The sequence below is a fragment of the Rattus norvegicus genome, chromosome 18 (assembly GCF_036323735.1).
Source record: "Rattus norvegicus strain BN/NHsdMcwi chromosome 18, GRCr8, whole genome shotgun sequence".
Classification (NCBI taxonomy): Eukaryota; Metazoa; Chordata; class Mammalia; order Rodentia; family Muridae; genus Rattus; species Rattus norvegicus.
The window spans coordinates 49010050-49031954 of NC_086036.1; the positions used below are offsets into that span (position 1 = coordinate 49010050).

At 45.7% G+C, this 21905-nt stretch overlaps 1 protein-coding gene across 6 annotated transcripts in view; it reads left to right on the forward strand.

Annotated features, from left to right (window-relative positions):
• Snx24 (sorting nexin 24) overlaps nucleotides 1-14303 on the forward strand; it is a 154549-nt gene extending 140246 nt beyond the window's left edge. For 3 of the 6 annotated variants that reach the window (XM_063277476.1, XM_063277477.1, XM_063277479.1), the window contains 3 exons: nucleotides 4818-4912; nucleotides 6337-6369; nucleotides 6856-9861. In XM_063277476.1, the coding sequence (XP_063133546.1) occupies nucleotides 4818-4912; nucleotides 6337-6369; nucleotides 6856-7009 (282 nt within the window). In that variant the 3' untranslated portion in view covers nucleotides 7010-9861. Of the gene's footprint in view, nucleotides 1-4817; nucleotides 4913-6336; nucleotides 6370-6855; nucleotides 9862-12959 lie in introns of those variants that run through there. The other 3 variants (XR_005496057.2, NM_001008364.1, XM_063277478.1) reach the window with 3 other exon arrangements.
• Nucleotides 14304-21905: the final 7602 nt, after the last annotated feature.

Genomic DNA, 21905 nt, shown 5'->3' on the forward strand with positions numbered 1-21905 from the left:
AATATTTATTTAATTAGATGCTGCAATACCCAAGTGTGTCACAGTGCATTACACACTCAGCACGGCCCCACGATTGAACCCTGTTTCCAGTGTCATCGTACTCACATACGTGTTTTTGACATGGATTCCGAAATGATAAACTGGAGGAATCAGTAGGGTCTCCCAACTCACTGTGTATTAAAGGGCCCCAATCTGGAAGTTCTTTGGTCTTTCTTTTCCCACACGGGCCATTCTCCTAGTTTCACTGAACAGGCTTTAACAGGCGGTAGACTTCTTCTATGCTGAATGAAACAGGCTCCTTGAGCTTGCTGAATTACCAGTGGATTGATACTTGTTACCAGCCACCTTCCTACTGGAAGAGCCACTCCTTACCCACCCACCACTGTCTCTCTGTTTGAGCAGCCTATTACTTTGGAAACTACAATCCCATGGTTACTAACAGCTGCCTCTGGCCCTCCGTGTATAGGTCTATCATGCTTTCTCTCTCTTGGACTGCAGCAGGGAAGGCAAATGCACTGGGTGAGATGGGGCGTTCAGCTCTCTTGACAGCTTGTAGAAGAAGCCCTTCATGCTGACCCACCACTGGAGACCCACAGCATTTGAGTGGAAGCAGCTACTCTCCGTCTTGGGTCTGTGATTAATAGTGCTTCTTATGGTACTTTACTCAGTGCTTATACCTGTGAAGTTCAATGGGATTTATTTCTGGACTTTTCTCTAATTTGTCCAGTTCATTTTGAATTATACTCTCTTCATAAATTATTTGCCAGGCCTCAAATGCCAGCTTTGCAGGACAGGCGAGCATCGTGGAAGCTCTGCTACCAAGGACTCAGGATATCAACAACAGCCCTGACCCCGGGACCTTACAGTGTCCTACCACCAAAATGCTTCTCCCCTGACCGGTGTAGAGGTCTAGGCTTTACCAGCCATAATTGGAGAGTGTCAAATATTTTCCCTAAGAGTTCCTCAGGTTTGGGGACCCTGTGTATCCTTGTTACACTCTGAGTTGTATAGAGAAGGCACGGACACAGAAGCAGTAAGCATGGAGTGCTTCTTAGAACGTGTGAAGTGATAGAGTTTGGTCTGTTGGAAAGACGCCTTTACCATAGTAATCACTACTTAGACAAATATTTTTAACCACATCCAAGCTACAGACAGTGATGCGGATGGAGCGCACAGTCCAGTGAGGTCCTGTTTGACAGAAGGGTAGACCCCAGACAGGAAGCCAGTACATCTTTTAGGGAGCTCGTGAACAGCACTGGTCTGTATGTCAGGTCCCAGGCCAAGTGGGAGTGCCCAGCAGTCTGACTGGTACAGCCTAGCTGAAAGCAGGGTCCTCTGCTAGTCTGTCAGTTCTGCATCTCCTCCGGGGACGGGGAGGGAGGAGGAGGAGGAGGAGGAGGAGGAGGAGGAGGAGGAGGAGGAGGAAGAGGAGGAGGAGAGAGAGAGAGAGAGAGAGAGAGAGAGAGAGAGAGAGAGAGACTGAGAGTTTTATCCAGATTTTTAAAAGGATCCACAAATCACATATGACTAAGCTCTGTTCACCGAGTAGATAATCATCCAAATTTTCCACGTGGGTTAAAATGAGTTCAGAATCAAGACAACAGGAAAGGCACGAAGGAAAGAGAGTGAAATCTCTCACATACACTCCTGGAAATATCTCCTTGAGTCCTCATAAGAATTCCCTAAGTACAAGGAGGAAGGATGCAGACCTGGTCCGTCTACAAAACCCACGTGCCTATGCACCACACTGCCTGGAGCGTAAGAATGAATTCCATCAAAGATTAACAAAGATGTGCAATCAAAGCCAATGGGGACATGATTTCATATTTTAATATGTGATTTTTTTCCGATGTGGTTAGGGGCTTATCTGGGGAATAAAGTTGGGTGATTTAAAGCAGATGGGTTCTGACGGTGTGGGATGAGTCAGGGCGTGGCTTTGAAAAGGAAAGGTTGCTCCTGAGACTGAGCTTTTCAAGGACCGAGGATGGAAACAACAGCTGGGAGACCCACTTGCTGCTCTGCCTCCCGCATGAGATCATATGTTTATGGCCCGAAGGCTGAGTTGAACTAATTTAATTCCTATTTGGCATCTCTGTACTAATTAATGACAGTTGTTTCATTTGTACATATTATATTCAATTAGGTGAATTTTTCATCTTTGGACTAATTCTTTTTTGTGCAAGGTTCCCTAACAGAGCTGAGGGATCCTTCCTGACCACATAACAGAAAGCCTTACCAACATCCCAGCCCACACAGGTGCCATTTCCTTTATGACCCTAAGTGCCAGAGAGAAGCTTGACCATTGTTCTCTGGACGATATTAATTGAGAATGTTCAGGGAACGAAAATAGGTGCTCATAAGTTGCTAGAGTTTTCTGTATTTCTTTCTGCCAGGATGTCTTACCTAAAACAATGTGGTCATCTGTTTGGAGAACTCCAGGGAGAGTGAGCAGGATTAATCCCTGTCCCTATGTGCAGTGTAAACAGCTTTTTGCCTGTCTTTTGTCATTAATGATCATGCTGTGGATGTAGCCAGTGCATTGTAAGCCAATCTGTCAAGGCAAATAAACAATTCACCTTGTTAAAATTCCCTAAATCTTGCATTAATAAAACCAAAGTAACCCCCTGAACGCTCAAGAGATGTCTTCCTCCATACTGCATTGATGGATGATATGTCGAAAGAGCCTGGAAATTAAGTAGTTCGGGTCATTAAAAGTGTCTCACACTTCTTATTGATTTAATTTATTTTAAAAAGGTAGGGGGTGGAGATAAGAATTTTGCATCCTCCCTCATTTTGTTTTTAAATTTTTTAAAATCTGAAGGCTACCCCCCTCTCTCTACAAGTAGTTAAAACTATTTCTGGAGCAGATTGTCCCCTATTTGTCAGAACGTTAAGTTTTATTATTCAAATAGCTACTCTGTTGTCCTAGTAGGCAAACATCTAGAAATATCTTGGTAGCTCTTGTAGCCTGTGTCACAGCAAAAACATCCAGAACTTCTGGGACCACTGAAGCGATCATCTCTGGGTATTCAGAAGTCCCCTTGGGTACGTGGGATTTGAGATAAATGTCAAACAATTTGAAAGAAATGAACTGAAATGTAGGGAATTATCTCTGTAGGCAGAGAGTGCCTTCCTTCCTTTGTCTTCTCAAGTTTTCTTTTGTTTTTCTCATGCATAATTAGAAAAAGATATTATATGTGAGATGAAGGGGGTGGGTGCTCGGATGGGTCAGTGGGAGGAAAGCATTCGAGCGGTGCAGCATTCTAACTCTCTCCGTACGCTACGTTGTTTGAGCTATGCATGTGCTTCTTTCTTAATCCTATACTCCACTGAACGCACCGCCCTGCTCACTGCCGTATCCCAGCACCCGATACAAGTATCGAGCATTTATTTAATCAGTTTAATTAATTTATTTAATGAATAGAGTAGAATTCCCCATCACTTTTCTATCTTCTCTCTTTATTCCTTCAGTTCTTTTTAGTGTAGTGGGGACTGTGAGGGATGGGGACAGCCCAGACACCCTAACTTTCCAGATGGCCGTCTGAACAGCAGGAGAATTGGGGACTGCAAGGCATAGGCAGGCCTGGCAGCCTGTGTGGCGCTGGTCCATGTATGTGGTCTGAAGTGAGTGGTAGGATTCCAGGCTTGTGAGAAGGGGGCTACTCAACATAGGAATGGCAGTATGCCCAAGACAAACAGGGTACTTATAATTTGACCTAATTTTTGTTTGTTTGTTCTGTATCTTCTGCACCTGTTATAGCTGTTCCTAAGATGCTGTTCTCATCACTCTCTAGCTAACAAGCTTATTGGGGGAAAAATTGCCCATGACATGATTGAGGCAGGCACTTAAGTATTTTGAAACATGGTCACTTCTAACTGTAATCCCAACACTGAGGAGGTCGAGGCAAGAGGATTGCTTTGAATTCAGGGCCAGCCTGGGCTAGATAGTAGACCCTTCTATTGAAAGACAGCAGAAGAGGAGTAATGTAGTCCTCCGTGCTTTGCCTTAGTTGAGGGAGAGGAGCAGGCATCAAACGTGTAGTCCGTTGGCACATGCTAGCAGAATCTTTAAAAATGCACAAATATGAACATTCGCTCTGCACCCTCCACCACGTTCCGCCTCGACATCTCATAATTTGGCTCTCAGCGTGCTGACACACTTATGCCATTATGCCAGCTCTTTAGCGAAGCTCTTTAAGTGGGAGAACTTTATAGATTTTTTCCCGATAGATGCCCTGATTTACACTTAGTGGTAAAGTTGTCACTGACCCTTTAAGTGGAGCTGTCCAGATGGCAATAAATGTCAACTGATCCTAGTACGGAAGCAGGTGATAACTAAGGGCTTAGACTAAATCTTCCAGATGGAAAAACTGCAGGGTTTCCTACGGGCGGTTGCGGCATGCTCTGGAAATATAAATACTTTATCACTCAATAGCAAAAAATTTGATTTGTGAATCTTAGCAGCGTTGCTGATATGCCTGGGGTTGAACTGTGCAGGCTGGATCAGAGTCTCTGTGAAGGCCAGGACCAGGTCCGGTGCTTCCCCAGTAAGCTTCCATTAGTGAGCGTCTGAAAGTAGGAGACTCTTGTAAATCCGCCCTGAACATTTGATAAAGTGCACGGTGTGCTCCTACTGTATAGCATATGCGTCAGCCTGAACCGGTGTTGGCTGGTGTGGAGACCACTCCTCATATCAGTTGTGAGGAATGTTGCCAGGGAGGCCTTCGATGGGCAGTTATGACTTTTTGATAGCGTTCCTTTGACTGATGGCCTAACAGACTTCCCTCCCGTTTCTAATTCTGTTTCCTCTTTCCCAGGCCGTCATCTTGGAAAATGAGGAACTTCCCAAACTCTTCCTTGACTTCCTCAATGTAAGACACTTGCCCTCTCTACCAAAAGCAGAAAGCTGTGGGTAAGAACTGCCGCTGACGTGTGGGTGTGCTTTTCAAGTGACTCTGCAGTGACTGACTGTCCTAGCAAGGATCCCAGGGCAGCCTGGCCACACCTCAGCTCTTGGTTGAGGTGTCGCTCTCTCATCCGTGTGCTCAGAGACCTGGCTTTGGAGTCTGCATCTCTGTCTCACAACGGACGGTTCCAGCAAAGCCGTGCTTAGGTGTGAGGAATTCACCTGTCTAATGATGGTGTCACTTAGTGTCACAGATGGTAATTACGGGCCCAGACAGTATAATTGAGAATAGTCCTCTGACTTGTGCCAAGTATACATATTCATATAGCTTTCTAAAGACACACTTTTATTGTTTAAGTGAGTGCATGTGTCTGTGTGTGCCAAGTTTGTTGAGGGGGTGCCTAGGGAAGCCAGAAGAGGGCACAGATCCACCGGAGATGGAGTGACAGGAGCTTGTGAGCTGCCCCACAGGGTTGCTGAGCTCCAAACCCAGGTCCTCTAGAAGAACAGCGAGTGCTCTGAGCCACCGGGCCTAGCCGTCTCTCCAGTCCCTGTATTCTATAGGTTCAAAGCTATAGATGGCTTTAGAGATCATTGATCCAGTACCCCTCATTTGGTTGTTGGTCAGAGGCACAGTATTTAAGTGCTTTTCCCAAGCCTTGCAGGTAGCAGAACCCAGGCCTTCTACAGGGGCCTGCTTTCTTCTCTGCTGATTCTGCCTCAGGAACTTGCAAGTGATGGGCTGTAGCGTCTGTTAACTGTGGAACTAGATCCACAACATCCCAGCAGCCAGAGAAAGTTCTTCTAGAGAATGGAATCTGCAGCAAGCCGGGTTGAGCCAGCCTCTGAAGTCAAGGGCAGTGCAACCCAGTCAGCCAGTCCACAGGGAAGTAAGGCAAAGCCAGCAGGGAAAGGGCTTTACCCATTTTCCTGCTGCTGTCTCCAGTCCTTACTGAGATCAGACTAAACCTGAGCTGTCTGACAAACACAGGGCAGTAGACGCCTGTCACCGCTCCTCATCAGAGCCCTTGACTCAAGGCTGCTGACCCCAGAGCCTGAATCATAGAGCACACACACCAAGTCATCTCTATAGCCAATGTGTTCTGTCCCAGCCCTTTCTCCGTGGGAGGGCAGGTTCATAGATACACAGAGATGTCAACAGTAACAGTAAAATTAAGTCTTTTTACTTCTATTTCAGCCCCCAAATGGTAAAAGGCCATACGATTTTTAGGTGATCTTCAGAATCTTCCAGAATCTCCAGAATCTTCCAGGCTAGAAGTTACTCAGGAGTCACTGGCCTGCTGTGGCTGAGCACAGACACTCCGTTTTGGTTTCCCAGTTCAGTGCTAAGGATAAAATCTTCTGTTTGGTTGGCATAAACATTGGCCCAACTAATTTGGTCTTTTTCTTTTCTTTTATAAACATTTCAGATCTTTTGATGAGACAGAATCCGAAGAGTCAAGGTGAGAACGTTGTCAGCCAAGAGTTACGGAGCTCGGTGATCAGACTGCAGTCCGTTAAGCTTGTAACTGCCCATGGGAGGTGTGATTAAAGCCATGTCTCTCTTGAAAACCTTTGTTGGATATTGGTTTTAAGGTGATAAGTATTTGATAGGGATTTGCGTGGCTGATTGCTTGTAATGAGGAATGAAAGGACAAAGAGCTTCACGCCAACAATAACGCAGTTTTACGTCTGATCAGATCACGGAGTTGTGGGAAAGTGCATCCCAGCAGTGATATTTACCGCCTTCTATCCCAGAGAGAAATATTTGGGAGGCCACTGCAGCGCCCATCACTTCCCTCCGTGTACTTACTGTTATTCACCCACTGGTAGACGCGGAGACCTGAAGACGTCCCACCCAGCAGTTTGATCCCCTCAAAGCTAGTTTGTAGTGTTTTCTGTTTACCATCGTCCCCTGATGCTGACATGCCTGTTTTTGACCTTTCCAGCAAGCTATCCCACCAGCCGGTGCTGCTGTTCCTTGGGGACCCATACGTCTTGCCTGCAGCCAGCGGTAATCAAACCTGTCATCTGCTACAGCTCTTTACTGATCTGCCCCTGCACCACATAAACCACGTTTGTAACACGGGTCTAACGGAGTGACATCGGTCCAGGGCTTAATCATCTGCCAATAAACCAGGGCTCTCGGTGCAAGAGACATTTAGAATTTTAATTGGGGCCGGCCTTTCAGGAGGAAATGTAATTTTTCTTTCTCTCTTCCTGGCCTATTTTGAATTAGAGAAAGAAGGGATAAAGATATTTATTTTTATTTTCTTCCCTTTTTTGTGTGATGTTATTTAGATGGCTGCTTGTTTTTAATCTAGATGTCAGAGTTCAGGCTGGAGGCTCTAGTCCTTCCTAAAAATGCTTCTTTCCAAAAGCCTTGTGCGTGCATGGCCGGTGTACCTGGGTTCCTATTTAGATTTCAGTGTCTCTGATGGTGAACTATATATTCTTAAGTGGTATATTCTAAGTACAGCTAATTGATTTAAGTATAGCCATAATCGATATTTTAGCCTGCGTCCCTTTTCAGTTCCAATTCCCAAGAGTCTTCCTCAAATGTTCTCCTTTGTACCATTCCCAGAGGCTGTTCTTGGACGTCATCTCGTTTGTCCGAGAGCAGCCTTATAAAATGGGCCCAGCAGGTAATACCATTGTCTAAGGGAAAAAACCCAGACTCAGGGATGTGGTGACTTGGGCGGCTCTGGTGGACCATTTGAGGCCTGAGCTTCCCCTTTCTTTTAGCATATCAGGTCTCTAGCCCCTGAGAATCACAAATATCACAGCCACATGAAAACATAAAGGAGCCATTGTTTCTGTCAACAAAACCTTCCTACGAGCTGGACAGGGGGCGGGCACTGTTTCAGTAGCACAGGGCTCATCTTGAGTTCACCCGCTTACCTACCCGTAACGGAAAAGTGGTCAGGACTCAGACACAGTTCACTAACAGACTCCTCTGAGTGGTCAGAGGGCTGCCTCAGCTGTAAGGAATACAGTGCTGTGGTGGCTTTTTGTGCATGTCTTCTCGATAAGGAATAGTGGCCACTCCTAAGAATCGCTTCCTGTGTTTAAAGCGTTTGTGCATTAGCTGGTGTCGTACTAACATATGACGTATGTTAGTTATTGTCATGCTTAGCAGCGATAGCACAAGCTAGTCTACATTAAGTAGCCAGCTGCATACATAATTTTCCTAGGAATTGTCTCTATTCAGATATCTCATGCACTTGTCCTAAGTTCCTGCAGGAAGGGAGAGAACCAGCCTAGACAAGGATAGCCAGGGGCTCGGTGAAAGGGTGGGGTGTGGGGTGCTATGATTTGTGATCCTTAAATCTGATTTTTTTAAGGTGCTTATTAAGCAGCACCCACCACATAGCACACACTTTGACAGTACTGAAGACAAGCCTCTGGGAAGCAACGTCAGGGGCAATGGCTGTGGTCGATGGGCTTGGTGGTCAGGAAGAAAAGGGGTTCAAGGGGCTGGAGAGATGGCTCAGTGGTTAAGAGCACCGACTGTTCTTCCAGAAGTCCTGAGTTCAAATCCCAGCAACCACATGGTGGCTCACAACCATCTGTAATGGGATCCGATGCCCTCTTCTGGTGTGTCTGAAGACAGCTACAATGTACTTGTATACAAAATAAATAAATAAATAAATAAAAAAGAAAAGAAAAGGGGTTCAAGGGCCAGCCTTCTTGCTGTTTTCTTAGAATTTTGGCACTCCCTGTTTTAGAAATCCGACTTCTCTGGCCTTAGAGAAACTTTACCTGTACCCTACTGGGTTGTTCAGATGCTTTTCAGCGAGTGGAAGTCATTATTCCAGAAAACACTGCATGTGGAGATAATGTGGAGCTCTGTGGACTCACATTTACTTTCTCTCCATTTCAGATATTCTGTCCAAACATTCTGTTAGAAAATGCTAATACTCAGGGCTGGACAGCAGCTTTACTGGCAAAGAGCTTGCCACCCTAGTGTAAAGTCTGAGTTCTATCCACAGAACCTACATTTAAAAAAAGAAAAGAAAGCCAGGCATGGTGTCATGGTGGCGCAAGCTAGAGGCATGTGGGAGGGTCTCTGGAGCTCACTGCCAGTGTGGCTGAATCAGTGTACTCTCAGTCACTGAGACCCTGTCTGCAAAAACATAGAATGACACCGGAGTTGACCTCCACCTTCCATATCATCACACATATGCGCGCGTGCGCGCACACACACACACACACACACACACACACACACACACACACACATACAGAGTTTAATAGCTGATCATTACCTTCTTTGCTTTTAACAAAAGTCAAGAGAATACCCTCAGTTTTAAAGATCTGTTCATGTCTATCTCACATGTATAAATGTTTACCTGCATATATGTATACACACCATCTGTGTCTCTGAAACAGGAATTATAAATGGTTGTGAGTCCCCTTGTGGGCACTAGGAACCAAACCCAGGTCCTCTGTAAGAGCAGCAAGTGCTCTTAACCAGTGAGCCAGTTCTAGCCCCTGGAGAGAACTCCCTTAATATCTTAACAGATTCAAACGCATACGCCTTTTGGCTTTGTCTTAACTCTTCTGGAAAATGCAAAACAGCTCTTTCCAAGGACCCAGGTATGGGCTGGACGTTCTGGACAATTTTCCCCTTTGTTTTACTAGCCCTTTCATCAGCTTTACATGTCTTGGCCACATCCTCTCCCTTCCAACACTGTCTCACCACTAGCTTTCCCATCAAAGACTGGATGCTGCTGGGTGGGTTTTTCCTTAGATAATCTCCTGCTGATGGCCTTGAACTACCTCATCAGTGCAACCAAGAGGCACTATTGCTATTTCCAACATAGGCACTTGTTCTGGTTTGCCAGAACTCTGTGGTCTACTCCAGACTATCTCTCATCACACGCTCCTTGGCTGCTGCTACTCTGCAATCCATTCTGGGCCTCAAGTGTACCAACTCTGCACACCCTACCCCCCGGCACCTGCTCTGCCCATCGACCTACTGACCTGGCCAGCCATGCTGACCCAGCCAGCCATGCCGACTCTACTCCCAGGACACCCACTGCTTCCTCCTTGAATCTTCTGGTCTGCATGCTTGGTGGGCCTGTCTTCTCCCAGCCTCATGTTGGATGTCACAGCTTTGGAGCTTTTACTGCCTCTCTCTTTAAAGCAACCTTCATACAGTTCGGTCCTGTTGTTGCTCACCATTAGGTAAATAAATGCCAGTAAAAACAATAAGAAATATATCCAAGTCATGTTCCTTCCCCTCACCCCCCAATGAGGTGAAGGTTTTCTGAAGGGAAGAAGGTTTTCTGAGTAAATCAAGCAGTAGTGGACATTGTATCAAATCGTACCCATGATGCAGCCCGACTCTACAGTGAGCAAACAAGTGGGAGAACAGCACAAAGCACAACCATCTTATCTCTAACCATTAGGTAGACAGACCTCCAGTCTCTTCACTTTTTCCTCAGAGCACCTTGTTGGCTATCTTCAGGAGAGATGGCTACAGACTGTCCCCTGGAGGACACTGGCTTCTCCCTGTGAGGGAACACATTCTCCTGGACACCCTCACGGCTGGTTCCTACATCACCTCATTCACGTCTGCTCAAGCAGCCCCTTCACTGTGGGCCCTTTCTCCCTCTTCCATGTCCTGTGCCCATGCCCTGTTTTTTGTCCTTGCTTTAAAGCCACTGTCCTGATGTAGAGTTACTCATCGGACGTAATGGGGTTTTCACTGCTGTTTTGTGGGACATTGTTCAATCCACTTAATATGTAAATGATATAAATTAACTGTATTAAGATAGACTTTCAGATTTCAGGAGGCAAAGGATAACAATATACCACCTGCATGAAATGTCTTTGTTTGGATATTGTAATGGAAATTAATCAATGGTTCAACTTATTAATATCGGTATGAGAAATGAATTTAAAATTAGAATTAGCCAGACCTTTGTTTCAAATACACAGATATATAACATATTACAGGCTTTTAAAGATCTGACCTGTGAAAAAAGAGTGCATGTGTACGTGTGTGTGTGTGTGTGTGTGTGTGTGTGTGTGTGTGCGCGTGCGTGCGTGCGTAAAGCAGAAAAGCACACACTAAGAAAGCCAGCATCATCAGCCAAAAGAACTCACTACTCTAGTGGAGAGATTTGTTAAAATTTTACTCATATCATTTGCTTGCCAGCACCTGTCCTATGGCCTAGACAGAGAGCGTATTTTTTCTTATATTTCCAGTAACTGGATGGGTACACGGCCTGTGGTAAAGGCCAAGTATTTACTGTGTGTCAGGCCTAGTCCACGAACTTGGTCACTCAGCAACTTTAACCTGTAAGGGAGCTGTGAGATCTTCTTAACCCTTTGCACGACTCAGCTGTCATCATAGAGCTGGGAAGTAACTACCCATGTCAAGAAATGTTTGCCAAGGCAAACTGGTCAGTCACCCAGCTAGTTACTGGACTAGACTCACAAGTATCTCGAAACAGAAGGTCCCAAACTGAACTGACTGTCTTCTAGTTCACCCTCCTTCAGCTTCCCCCACAACCTTCTGCCTGAGTAAGACAGAAACCCTCACTGGTGCACCAGTGATGACTTCAGTTACTACTATTTTCTCCTTCTCCTCCTCCTTCCCTCTCCTTTCCTCCAGCGCCTTTGGTGAGACAGTCTCATTATGGACTATATAATTTACAGTCGCTGTATAATCCAGGTTGGCCTTTATCCCCAGGTTCTGCCTCAGCCTTCAATTCCTGGGATCACAAGCACACACCACCCCATCCAGCTTAACCCTTGACGTCTCCCATTTATCCATAGTCACTTGTGTGTGCCATCAGGTCACAGCGTCATCCCTCAATCCACCCACTCAGTGACCACGTGGGTCTGTGTCCACCTCACACTTCTCCAGTCTGTTCTCTGACTGGTGGTCAGTCATCTCTTCAAATTTTCATCTTGTCTCTCAGAACGCCTCAGGTCCCTCAGTATATTTCTGATAGAGCGCAGATTCCCACGAGATCTTCTCAGGGCTGTCCTGGCACCTTCCTCCTGCCTCACTTCCACTGAAGACTCTGAACCCTTGAGGCTTCCTTGCCGCAGACTGTAGTGTCACTTCGTATTGCCCTGGAGTCTTCCCTACTTCTCCAATGAAGCCCAGTTCCCTTGTGCATGACTTCCCATGGGGGTAGCCACTCTATAGGAAATGCATGTATGGATAAAAGTTATTAAGGTATTAGGACATTTGTATAATAACTCTAATGCATTGGTCCGTTTGCATAATAACTCCATTCAGGGTGCTCAGCTTTCCCCTAGCTCCTGACGTAATTGTATCCAGATCAAAGCTTGGATATACTAGCTGAGCCCTGGGAAGATTGAGTCCCTGCAGTCTACAGTACTTTACCTGCGCTGACACTAGAAACTGGCTCAGCATACAGGGTCTATACCACAGCTTCTCCTTTGCACCTTCTACGAAAGTGAGGCTGGTTTTTCAAGTTTGACAAAATGCCTTGTTAGAACTCTGCCCTTTCGAGTTGAAAAGAGCAGGCCCTGCCTTTCTGTCCTTGAGAAGCATGCCCACAAGTGCACACACAACTTAGACTAAGAGCCTCCCTAGACCTCAGTGGAAAAACCGCAGCCAAGTATCCCCAGTAGAAATCTTGGGATTCCTTCAAGTGTATTGAGATTTTGTTAGAAATTGAATGGCCAGCGTAATCCATCTTCCTTGTGAGGAAACACCCAGATAAAGAGCCTAGGCCTGGCGGCATTAGCCATTAGAGGAGCAGCCCCTGAATCAATACACTACAAGTCTGGTTGTGCACTCCTGCTGTGCCTGGTGGTAGCAAAGTGGCCTCTGGCTGACAAGCGCAGATGGTAGCACCCCTTGCCCATGGGTGAACATGCCCAGGTAGTAGCCCTGACCTCTGACACTGTGGCCTTGACCTCTGACCCTCCTTCCTGACCAAGGGCAAAGGGCTCTCCTACATGGACTCCAGAGAGATGGGGTGGCTCCGACCCTTTGTCTGTAAAACACCATTACATGTTGTTGATGCACACAAAGAAAAGCAGCTATCCTTTTGTTTTTCAGATTTTCCAAATGTGGTCATCGAAGGAGTTCTTCACGGGATCTTTTTCTCTCACCTACAGCCCAGGTAGAAAGGCTACCGGCTGGAAGAAGCTGCAGCAAGTGTCAATGCCAACGGCAAGAAAAATCGATATCTCTACCAAGTTAACCGAAACTACGTGACACAAGAGCTCTAGCTATAGTGGGAAAATTCACAGTCCTAGCTCCCTTTGGAACAGGGACATTTCTATTAGAATGGTGCTTTTAAAATTAGAAACCGGACCAGGGCGGGGTCAGTTTAAGACCAATTATTTGAGAAGTGAAAGGGAGAGAGATTACAAGGGAAGTCGGGAAAAGGAGGCCACAGTGGATTACTGGGAGTGCCGAGTGTCACAGAACAGAGCCAGGCTCTGCTTCAGCCGCGCTATCTGCTAATTGGATATCATAATAGCCCGCCCGAGTGAGGCTGACACTGAGCAGCTCCGCGGCCTTCTGTTCAGACCTTGGGCACGCCCACCTTTGCGCCATGGGAGTTTTCTCATCTGGGATACTGTATTCTGGAGTGTGGGCGCCTGAAGAGTATCCTGGAACCCACTGTGCCGGACTGAAAATTCAGTTACACTGACCGTAGAATGCATTTTCATTTCCATTACGGACGAGATGCCTCCCACCTACAGATCAGCCGCCAGCATCGGGGCTCGAGGTGAAACGGGGTGTTTGGGACCACTCCTGAGAGCACTCTAGAAAGGCTCCTCCGAAGACCGGCTGACACCCCTGGCAAAGTTCCAGGGGCCGTTCCATGTAGAAAGTATGTACTCTAAACACTAAAATCATACGCCCAAGAGTGGGGCATGGGCGTCAGTGGCCATCATAGGAGCAAACAGACTGTGGCAGTGCTCCCCCACGGTGTACACCCACGCCGCTGTCACAGGCTCTGTTCCGGTTCCTCCTCGACTGACCCCGTGTATGGATTAAAGTGAGTTAGATGCTCGATGCTGTCCCTCCACTGGATGTCACAGAGGTCATCTTTCACCCGGTGACGGAGCAGAGCCTAGGCCCTACCTGTGTGTGTGCTGACGAACAGCCTACTTATGGTTATGAATTTTCATAAATTTCAATGTGGGAGGAAATATTTACAATTAAAATACCATGTCATGAATTTTTATTAGATTGAAAGCCTGCTGCAAACTTTTAAAAATAACATTTTTATGATGGATTGTGTAACCACATGTTGGAAATAAAGTAACCAAGTGTTATCAAAAAAAAAAACCCAACTAAATAGTGAAGAACTAGAGATACTTTTTAAAATGTTTTTATGTTACTAGCTATTTTGAGTTAAATAAAAACAAACAAAAGTAAGTATTTGAATTTGTCTTTTCCCAGAATTTTACTGGAAACGCAGATTATGTCTCTTTCCACATATGCACAGAAATACAAGCGCTGTCACATTTTGCATCCACGTGGATTTCTGATCTGGGGGGTGGTAAATGACCTCATCCATTATTACGCTAATGGATTCTCATTAAATACCTCACGATTTACCAAATTAAAAAATGTAAAAAATAAAGACCAAACATATACTGGTATGCTACTCGAAATATTTTTTTAGCTGACAGTGGTGTCTCATGCCTGTGATCCCAGCACTTTTGAGACAGCTGCAGGAGGATTGCTATAAGTTTAAAGGCATCCCAGTTTTGATAGCTAGTTCCAGGTCAGCCAGGGCTACATAAAAGACCTAGTCTCAAAACCAAGACAAAGATAAATCATTCTTTTTTGGAAATTAAATTGCATACGAGCAATGGCCTTTTATTTTATTAGTCGTTTTAAATGTGACATATGTCTCAGAGGTTAAAGGCAGCTCCAGAGCGCTGGCTCCTCTAACAGGTCCTGAGTTCAATTCCCAGCACCCCCGTGGGGCTCACAACCATCTGAACCATCAGTACTGTGGTCACGTGAGAGCTGTGTGTATACATGAAGACGAAACACTCATAGACATAAAACACATAAATCTTTAATAAAATGAAATAAGATTTTGGAATATAATCTTATCACTTGGTGTTCTTGCAGGAACTTTAAAACACTAAAGGTCTTTTAAGCAAAGAAGAATGTATTCCTAAAGCTGAGAAGACCTGAGTTGATTCCCCAGGACCCACGTCAAAGGCCTGACAGCACGCTCCTGTGCAGACACTGGAGAGGTGGAGATGGGAGGATCCATGGAGGCTCTCTGGCCAACAAGCCTAATTAAACCAACAACTTCCACCATCATTGAAAGACCCTGTTTCAAAAACTAAATTGAGAGCCATTGAGTAAGACATGTAGAGTGGACCTCTGGCCTCCACAGGCCTGCACATACACACAGGGACACATACATACCAAAATCAAAACAAAAGGCATGATTTGCCGGTCAGTTTACACAGCCCAGAGGCATAGGAAGTTGACTTTCCTCTCACAGCCTCCCATGTGTTCTACTTCATGTCATCCCCGACTGCAATGGATTCTGGGAAGAAGCTGGTAGCCTTCTGGTCAACACAGATCAGGACACACTGGATAGATGGTAACATATATATCTATGGTTGGAAATATAAAAATATAAAAGGGTATATAAAGAAACCCTTCTCCCATACCATCTTTTGAATATCCTAGCTCCCTCCTGTGAACAATCATGGGACTTAGCTTTTCTATGTAGCGCTTTGAGAGAGAATACCTCCGGAAGCAAGAATACATTGTCCATCTAATGTTTTGTGCTATAGTATTTTTCTATGTTTATGAGTGTTTTGCATATATGTATGTGTGTCTGTGCAACACACAGCCTTTCCTGATGCCCTCAGAAAAGTGTCAGATCCCAGGAAGTAGAGCTTCACATGGTTGTGAACCACTTAGGGTGCCGAGAACTGAACCCAGGTCCTCTCCAAGAGCAACAATGCTTTCAGTTCCTAAGCCATCTCTGCAGCTCCATCATCTAAAGTGGATGCATCCTGTTTCCCCTTTTTACAAACATGGTAGCCTCAATGCCCATCTTTTATACATGTCTTCATTTAATGACGCATCTTGACAGTCTACGTTATTATTTCTCTTTACAGTTGTAAACCTCTGCTTACGCAACCAGTACTATATTTGTGAATATGCGTTTTCTACTATAAAAATACCACAGACAACTTTGCATACGTGTTCTACACACATGAATTTTAATAATAATTTTCAAAAAATTATCACAACTTTCATATAAAAACCAATGTATAGATGCACACTTAACAGTATTATTGGGTTCTGTTGGTCACGTGTAAATATAATATTTTACTCTTGAGTTCCATCTCGCATGGCTGCATTGCTATGCAGGTTGTGCACTGTACAGGACCACAGCAGGCCATATGCACACTGAGTCATGCCTGAAGCTCTGTGGGTGGGGAAGTGATTAAAAAAAACTGGATCCATTCAAGGCATAGCAATAGATTCCTGAGCAATAGAGAAGGAAAGGAGCAGAGGGCAGAAGGAGAAGAGAAATTCCATTGCCACATGAGCCAGGATATAGGGCAGCCCCTCCTGCTTCCCCCACATGGCTGTTGACTGACGTTCTGCCCACCTGTCCCCTGGTGCTCCTTCTATGCAGAGCTGCTCTCCTACCTCACCTTGGTCCTGCTCATTTGCGTCCTGGCCCTGGTGTCCTTCCTTCTGGTATTCCTGCTGCCCTTCAAAAGTCATCCGCTCATGATCACCGCTACCTGGCAAACCCTGCATTTGTAAGCTCTCTGTGGAAAGAGGGAAAAGCCCCACAATTACAGTTTGGAGAAATAATCACACTTCAGAAACAACAAAGGGCTTCCTTCTCTCTTGTTAACTTTGATCAGTGGGAACTGGCTGCTTCAGTACTTTGTCCATTCTTGCACATTCCCAAGGGGCACATAAAGAACGTAAAGAAGCTACTAGTACTATGTGTTGCATTTCTGAGGGAAATAGGATAACGACTCCCTAAAATTTACACAGAATTTCCGTAGGAGCCAGTGGTTCTGGAAATGAGAGCAGTAGGCCTGAAGATGGCATTTGTGTATCTCTGATCACAGAACTGTGTACAATAGCCCAACGGAGGGAGGGCCTGAGTACCCATCAGTAGAGAAGCAGGTGAAAAACAGCTGAGTTCTTAGGTGTGCCGTACGGAGGAACCTTGAAGACATAACTGAATAAGCTATCGTGGAGGATGAGTACAGTACGATTCCATTTACATTCAGAGTAGTCAGATTCCCCGACAGCAAAATCTATTGGTGGGTGTGCCCGGGGCTGGGGGAGGAAGGTGTGGGAAATTAGTGTAGTGTGACTTTCTTTGGAGAAGATGACAGTTCTGGAGATGAATGGCTGACAACATGGACGTGCTCAACACACAGCACTGACAGTGACCAGAATGATTGATTTCGTTGTGTGTCCTTTGCCTCATTGGGGAACAACGCAAAGAGGTCTGGGGCAAGTGGAGCTCTATGAGTACAGACAGAGTACGCCATTGGTGCTCTCTGCCATGAGTGCAGGAGTTTTGACACATCCTCACTTCCTACACAGTCATGGAAACCTCTAAAATTCAAACTGGATTCAAAAATCATGTCAGCTAGAGCCATGTATCAGAACCATTTAGGATTCTGAGCCAGCCTGGGCCATCCCATCTGAGGGGTTAGATCCATACAACTGACTGACACACACTGGTCGGAAGTGCTGTTAGGAATTAGCTTAAGCCTCTCTTTAAAATACTTTTGACTTATTCCTTGGCAGTTCCGTACACATATGCAATGCATCATTGGTGTTTATAACCCAATCCCTCTTCCCACTCCTCTCAGGCCTCAATACTGCCTACATATGTGTTCTCTTAATTAACACACTGATTCTAACGCATGCTGCCTTCATGGGCCTGTGTGTGAAGATCTGCTGGTAGGTTCCTGCCAACTTGACAAAACTAGAGTCTCCTGGGAAGAGGGAAGCTCAGTTGAGGAGCTGCCACCATCAGACTGTACTGTGAGCAAGACTGAGGTAGTCTCTTGATTAATGGTTGTTGTGAGATGGTCTAACCCACTATGGGCAGTGCCACCCCTGAGCAGGTGCTCCTGGGTTGAATAGGAAAGTCAGTTGAGTGGGCCATGATGAGCAATCCAGAAAGCACTGTTCTATGGTCCACCTTCTACTCTCTTGAGCTCCTGCCTTGACATCTCTCAATGATAGTGATTGGGATGTGCAACCTAAATAAACCCTTTCCTCCCCAAGTTGCTTTGGGTTGTGGACTTTTTCACAGCAACAGAAAGCAACGTTGGACAGGGGCCATCCACCCTGTCACGAGCAACCCACCAGCAGCCCCGGGCCCAAAGAAAAACGACTCCTCCCCTTTCAGCTGCTGCAATTGGCCACGTCATGTCCAGAACACACAACATCTTACATTCCTTCTGCCCTGAGCTTTGGGAGAGAAGGTTGATATAAATGTCACATTTATAGCTGAGCACTTGATAGTCATTCATTTGAAGCCCTTTGGCCAGCTATGTGTCTCTCTGTTAACCACTGCCCACTGCAAGCCGAAGCTCCCTTGACAAAGGCAGAGAACAGCGTTAATTTATGGGTATAATTGTAAATATTTAGAAGGCAGTTTGACGATATGTCCATTTAGAAAAATGATAAGTTCTCCCCATGGGCCTAGGACCTATACCATGAACTTTTCACGAGATTCACAGTCCAGACATTAGTGCCTTCCTGTACAGCAGGCTTCAAATCCAACCACGAAATCAGTCGCCTCCATTATAGCCATGTCACCATTACACCACTGGGTACCTCTGGCCTTGCAGGTCAGTATTGTAACATACTGGACCATTGATTACTTCTTACCCAGAAGCCTACCTACATAGTACCTTGGGTACTATACAAGCTCACCAACAGAGAGGAAGTTCCAGATCAGTTTCAGTTTGATGTCTCAGTGTCCCATAATCAATGTGTGTTACGTCATCAGTAACAGGGTTGTTCTATCTTGCTATACTGGGCACTTAAGATTATTAGCAATAATCTGTGTTCTTTTGGGGTACTCTGAGGCCTTCTGACCTATAAGTTTAGCATCTTGAGAAATTTATCTCCCCCTTTCTCTTCTCTCGTCTCTTCTCCTGTTCTCTTCCCCCTATGCCTCAAACTCTTCCTCTACTCTCTCTGTGAGTCTTTGTGATAATCCACTGTGTTGCCTCTGCTGGCCTTGAAATCTTGGGCTCAAATGATCCTCCTGCCACAACCTTTTGATTAGTTAAAACTGCAGCCACCTGCCACTGCACCTGGCTGAGCATATAATATGCTAAATTTCCTTCCACAACTCTAGAATCCACCATCCAAAAACACATATTCAAGTCAGGATGTTGTATGTGGCCATAGGAAGAGACTCTGAAAAAAATCTCAAGGGCGATTGAGAGGTTTGAGGAACATTCTCATTGAATGTGAATGTGGTTATCTGAGGGAAGTTCTGTATTTACTTTGGTAGCCATTCGTTCAGTGAAGTACATTTGAGTCCCTCCAGTATGTTAAGACACTGTGGTAGCCCTCTGAATAGTGGAGATATGATTTCTGTTTCATGAGCTGTCAACCATTTGCTAAAGAGTGTCTTCCACTGTGCTGTGCCGGGGAACAAAGTTCAGACTGTCCCTCTCTGCAAGTCAACATCACATTGAGTCTGTTTCGGCTTTATTTTTTTTGCTGATAATTGTAGATTTTCGGTTGATCAGAGAACCTCGGGGAAGTAGCTGCCACTAATTCCAAACTGAAGTGTCTACAGCCTTTGTTTTCTGCCTATGTAGATACATCCTGACAGCCAGAATGTTAATAGTGGGACAGCATGTATTTTTGTGGGAAGGGGAGGAGAACGTAGCAACTATAAAGCTACTGGGATAGATTTAACCTAGTAAAAGGATGTGAAAGCATTCTTGTAAATCTGACCTGCAAATGTGACCCACTCTTGCCCTCTTGTCTGTCAGCAGTCTGCCTTGTTCCTAGCTATGATGTCCACTCCACTCGGATGCGCCAGAGCTTCTCCCGTGCCTGTTGTAGGACTGGAGTTTCCCACGCTTCACCCCGTTGCATTCTGTTTTAGACAGCGTCTTGCTACACATAGCTATAGTTGAAGCTCAGCGATTCAAAGTAGTAACAAGTAGCAGTGCGTTTTGGGCTGGTAGCCTCTGAGAAAGTCCTGGCCATAGATGGCGCCTTTGAAGCCTTACGAATCTGTACTCAGTCATCCACGACATCATGATGAAGGTCAAGCTAGAGGAAGAAACAGCCTGACTCGGGCCACCAGTTTATTTTATTCTGCAGAGCTCAGGCCAGGCCACTTTCCAGCCAGCCTTGTCTTTGTCGTTTTAGAACTCTGGACTATGGGTGTCTTCTGTTCAGATTGGCTCTTACTGTGTAATCCAACCTGGCCTTGTAACCCCTCCCCTCACCTCTGCTTCTGGAGTGCTTCTGTGGCTATAGAATGTGCTACCACATCTGACTGGGGTTGCATAGCCCTCCTCCCAGCTCTTTATTTTTTTGCACACTGTTTTGTGCTGATACCTGTTTCTGGCAGCCATGGCCTTCCAGTTCCCTGCATGTGCCAACTCTACTCTTTCCTGTGTTTCTTTTGTACATGGGGAAGACTAAGCTATGTCAGCAACTCCTCACCACAGGTCACAGAGCCCACTGTGGTGCCTCCACACCATATCATGATGCTCTCAGTGGCTTCTGAAGTGCAGTTTGTACAAGCAGCATGTGCCTGTTTTTAAGAATCCAGACTCACATGGACAAACCTGTGGAACTTGCCCTCTGGAAAATGACTCAGACCTGACAAGACCCGAAGTGACCCTGAATCGTCACACCTGTAAGCAACATGAGTGGACATAGAGTCAACTATTGGGGTGGCTAAAGGCCTCCAGCAGAAGACTCAATCCTTCAGAACATTACTGGGACAAAACTGTTAAAATACTCGATTTATTTAAATCACATAGTTAATTTTGTTTGCTTGTGAGACAGGCTCATTATGTAGTCCTGGCTGGCCTGGAACTTGATAGGTCAACCAGGCTGGCCTCAAATTCACAAAGATCTGTATCCTCTGCCTCCTAAGTGCTGGAATGAAAGGCGTTTGCCACCACAGTCAGCTGAGGATTTTTTGAGACAGGGGCCTGCTAGCCCTCTTCATGTAGCTTAGACTCACAGTGTACCCAGGCAGGCCTTAAACTTCCCATCTCCTGAGCAGTTTCCTCAGGGCTACGGTTATGGTTGTGCACTGCCACACCCAGATGGGAAGGTACTTGAAGTATGCTAGACGATGAGAGAGCATCCACTCAGAAATGATCACCTTTTGCATGAACTTGTGTACCTGTGTATCGCAACCATTTCTCCTTGTCCTCCAAAGAGGACAAGGTGTCTTTCTGAATGCTTGCTAGTCTTCCGAATGTAGATTTGATTTCAACAAAGTAGAATCCATGCATTCATGGGCCTTACAGAATAGTGTGATGTTGTCTGGTGAATAGCCCCTTTTAGTGGCAAAGTATGAGTAGTGCCCAGAGACAATTGATGTAAGCACAATCCAGACTTGGGCAGTCAGAAATCTCCTACCCGGTACAGGCTGGAGGGAGACCCGCTGTTTCTCATTGGGCCTGGCCCAGCCCAGCATGGGAAGAGAGCAGATGCTGCAGAGACCTGAGCCCAGTTAGGAGAGAGCTCCATGGCTTCTCTGGAAGTCAGCTGGTTCATGTGGAGGCCGGTGAGGTCAAGGATCAAACCCACTGACTAGGCTGTCAGGCTGTGGTGTCTGGCTATAACTTTATACCGGAAAACCAACAATGAGTTCTTCACAGGAGGTATGACCAAGTCTTTAATAGCATGTGTTTGTTAGATATTAAAGTTTTATAGATGTTATCTGTGCGTGTGTCTGTGTGCATGCGTGTGTGTGCGTGTATGCGTGTGTGCATGTGTACACATGAACTCATACATGTG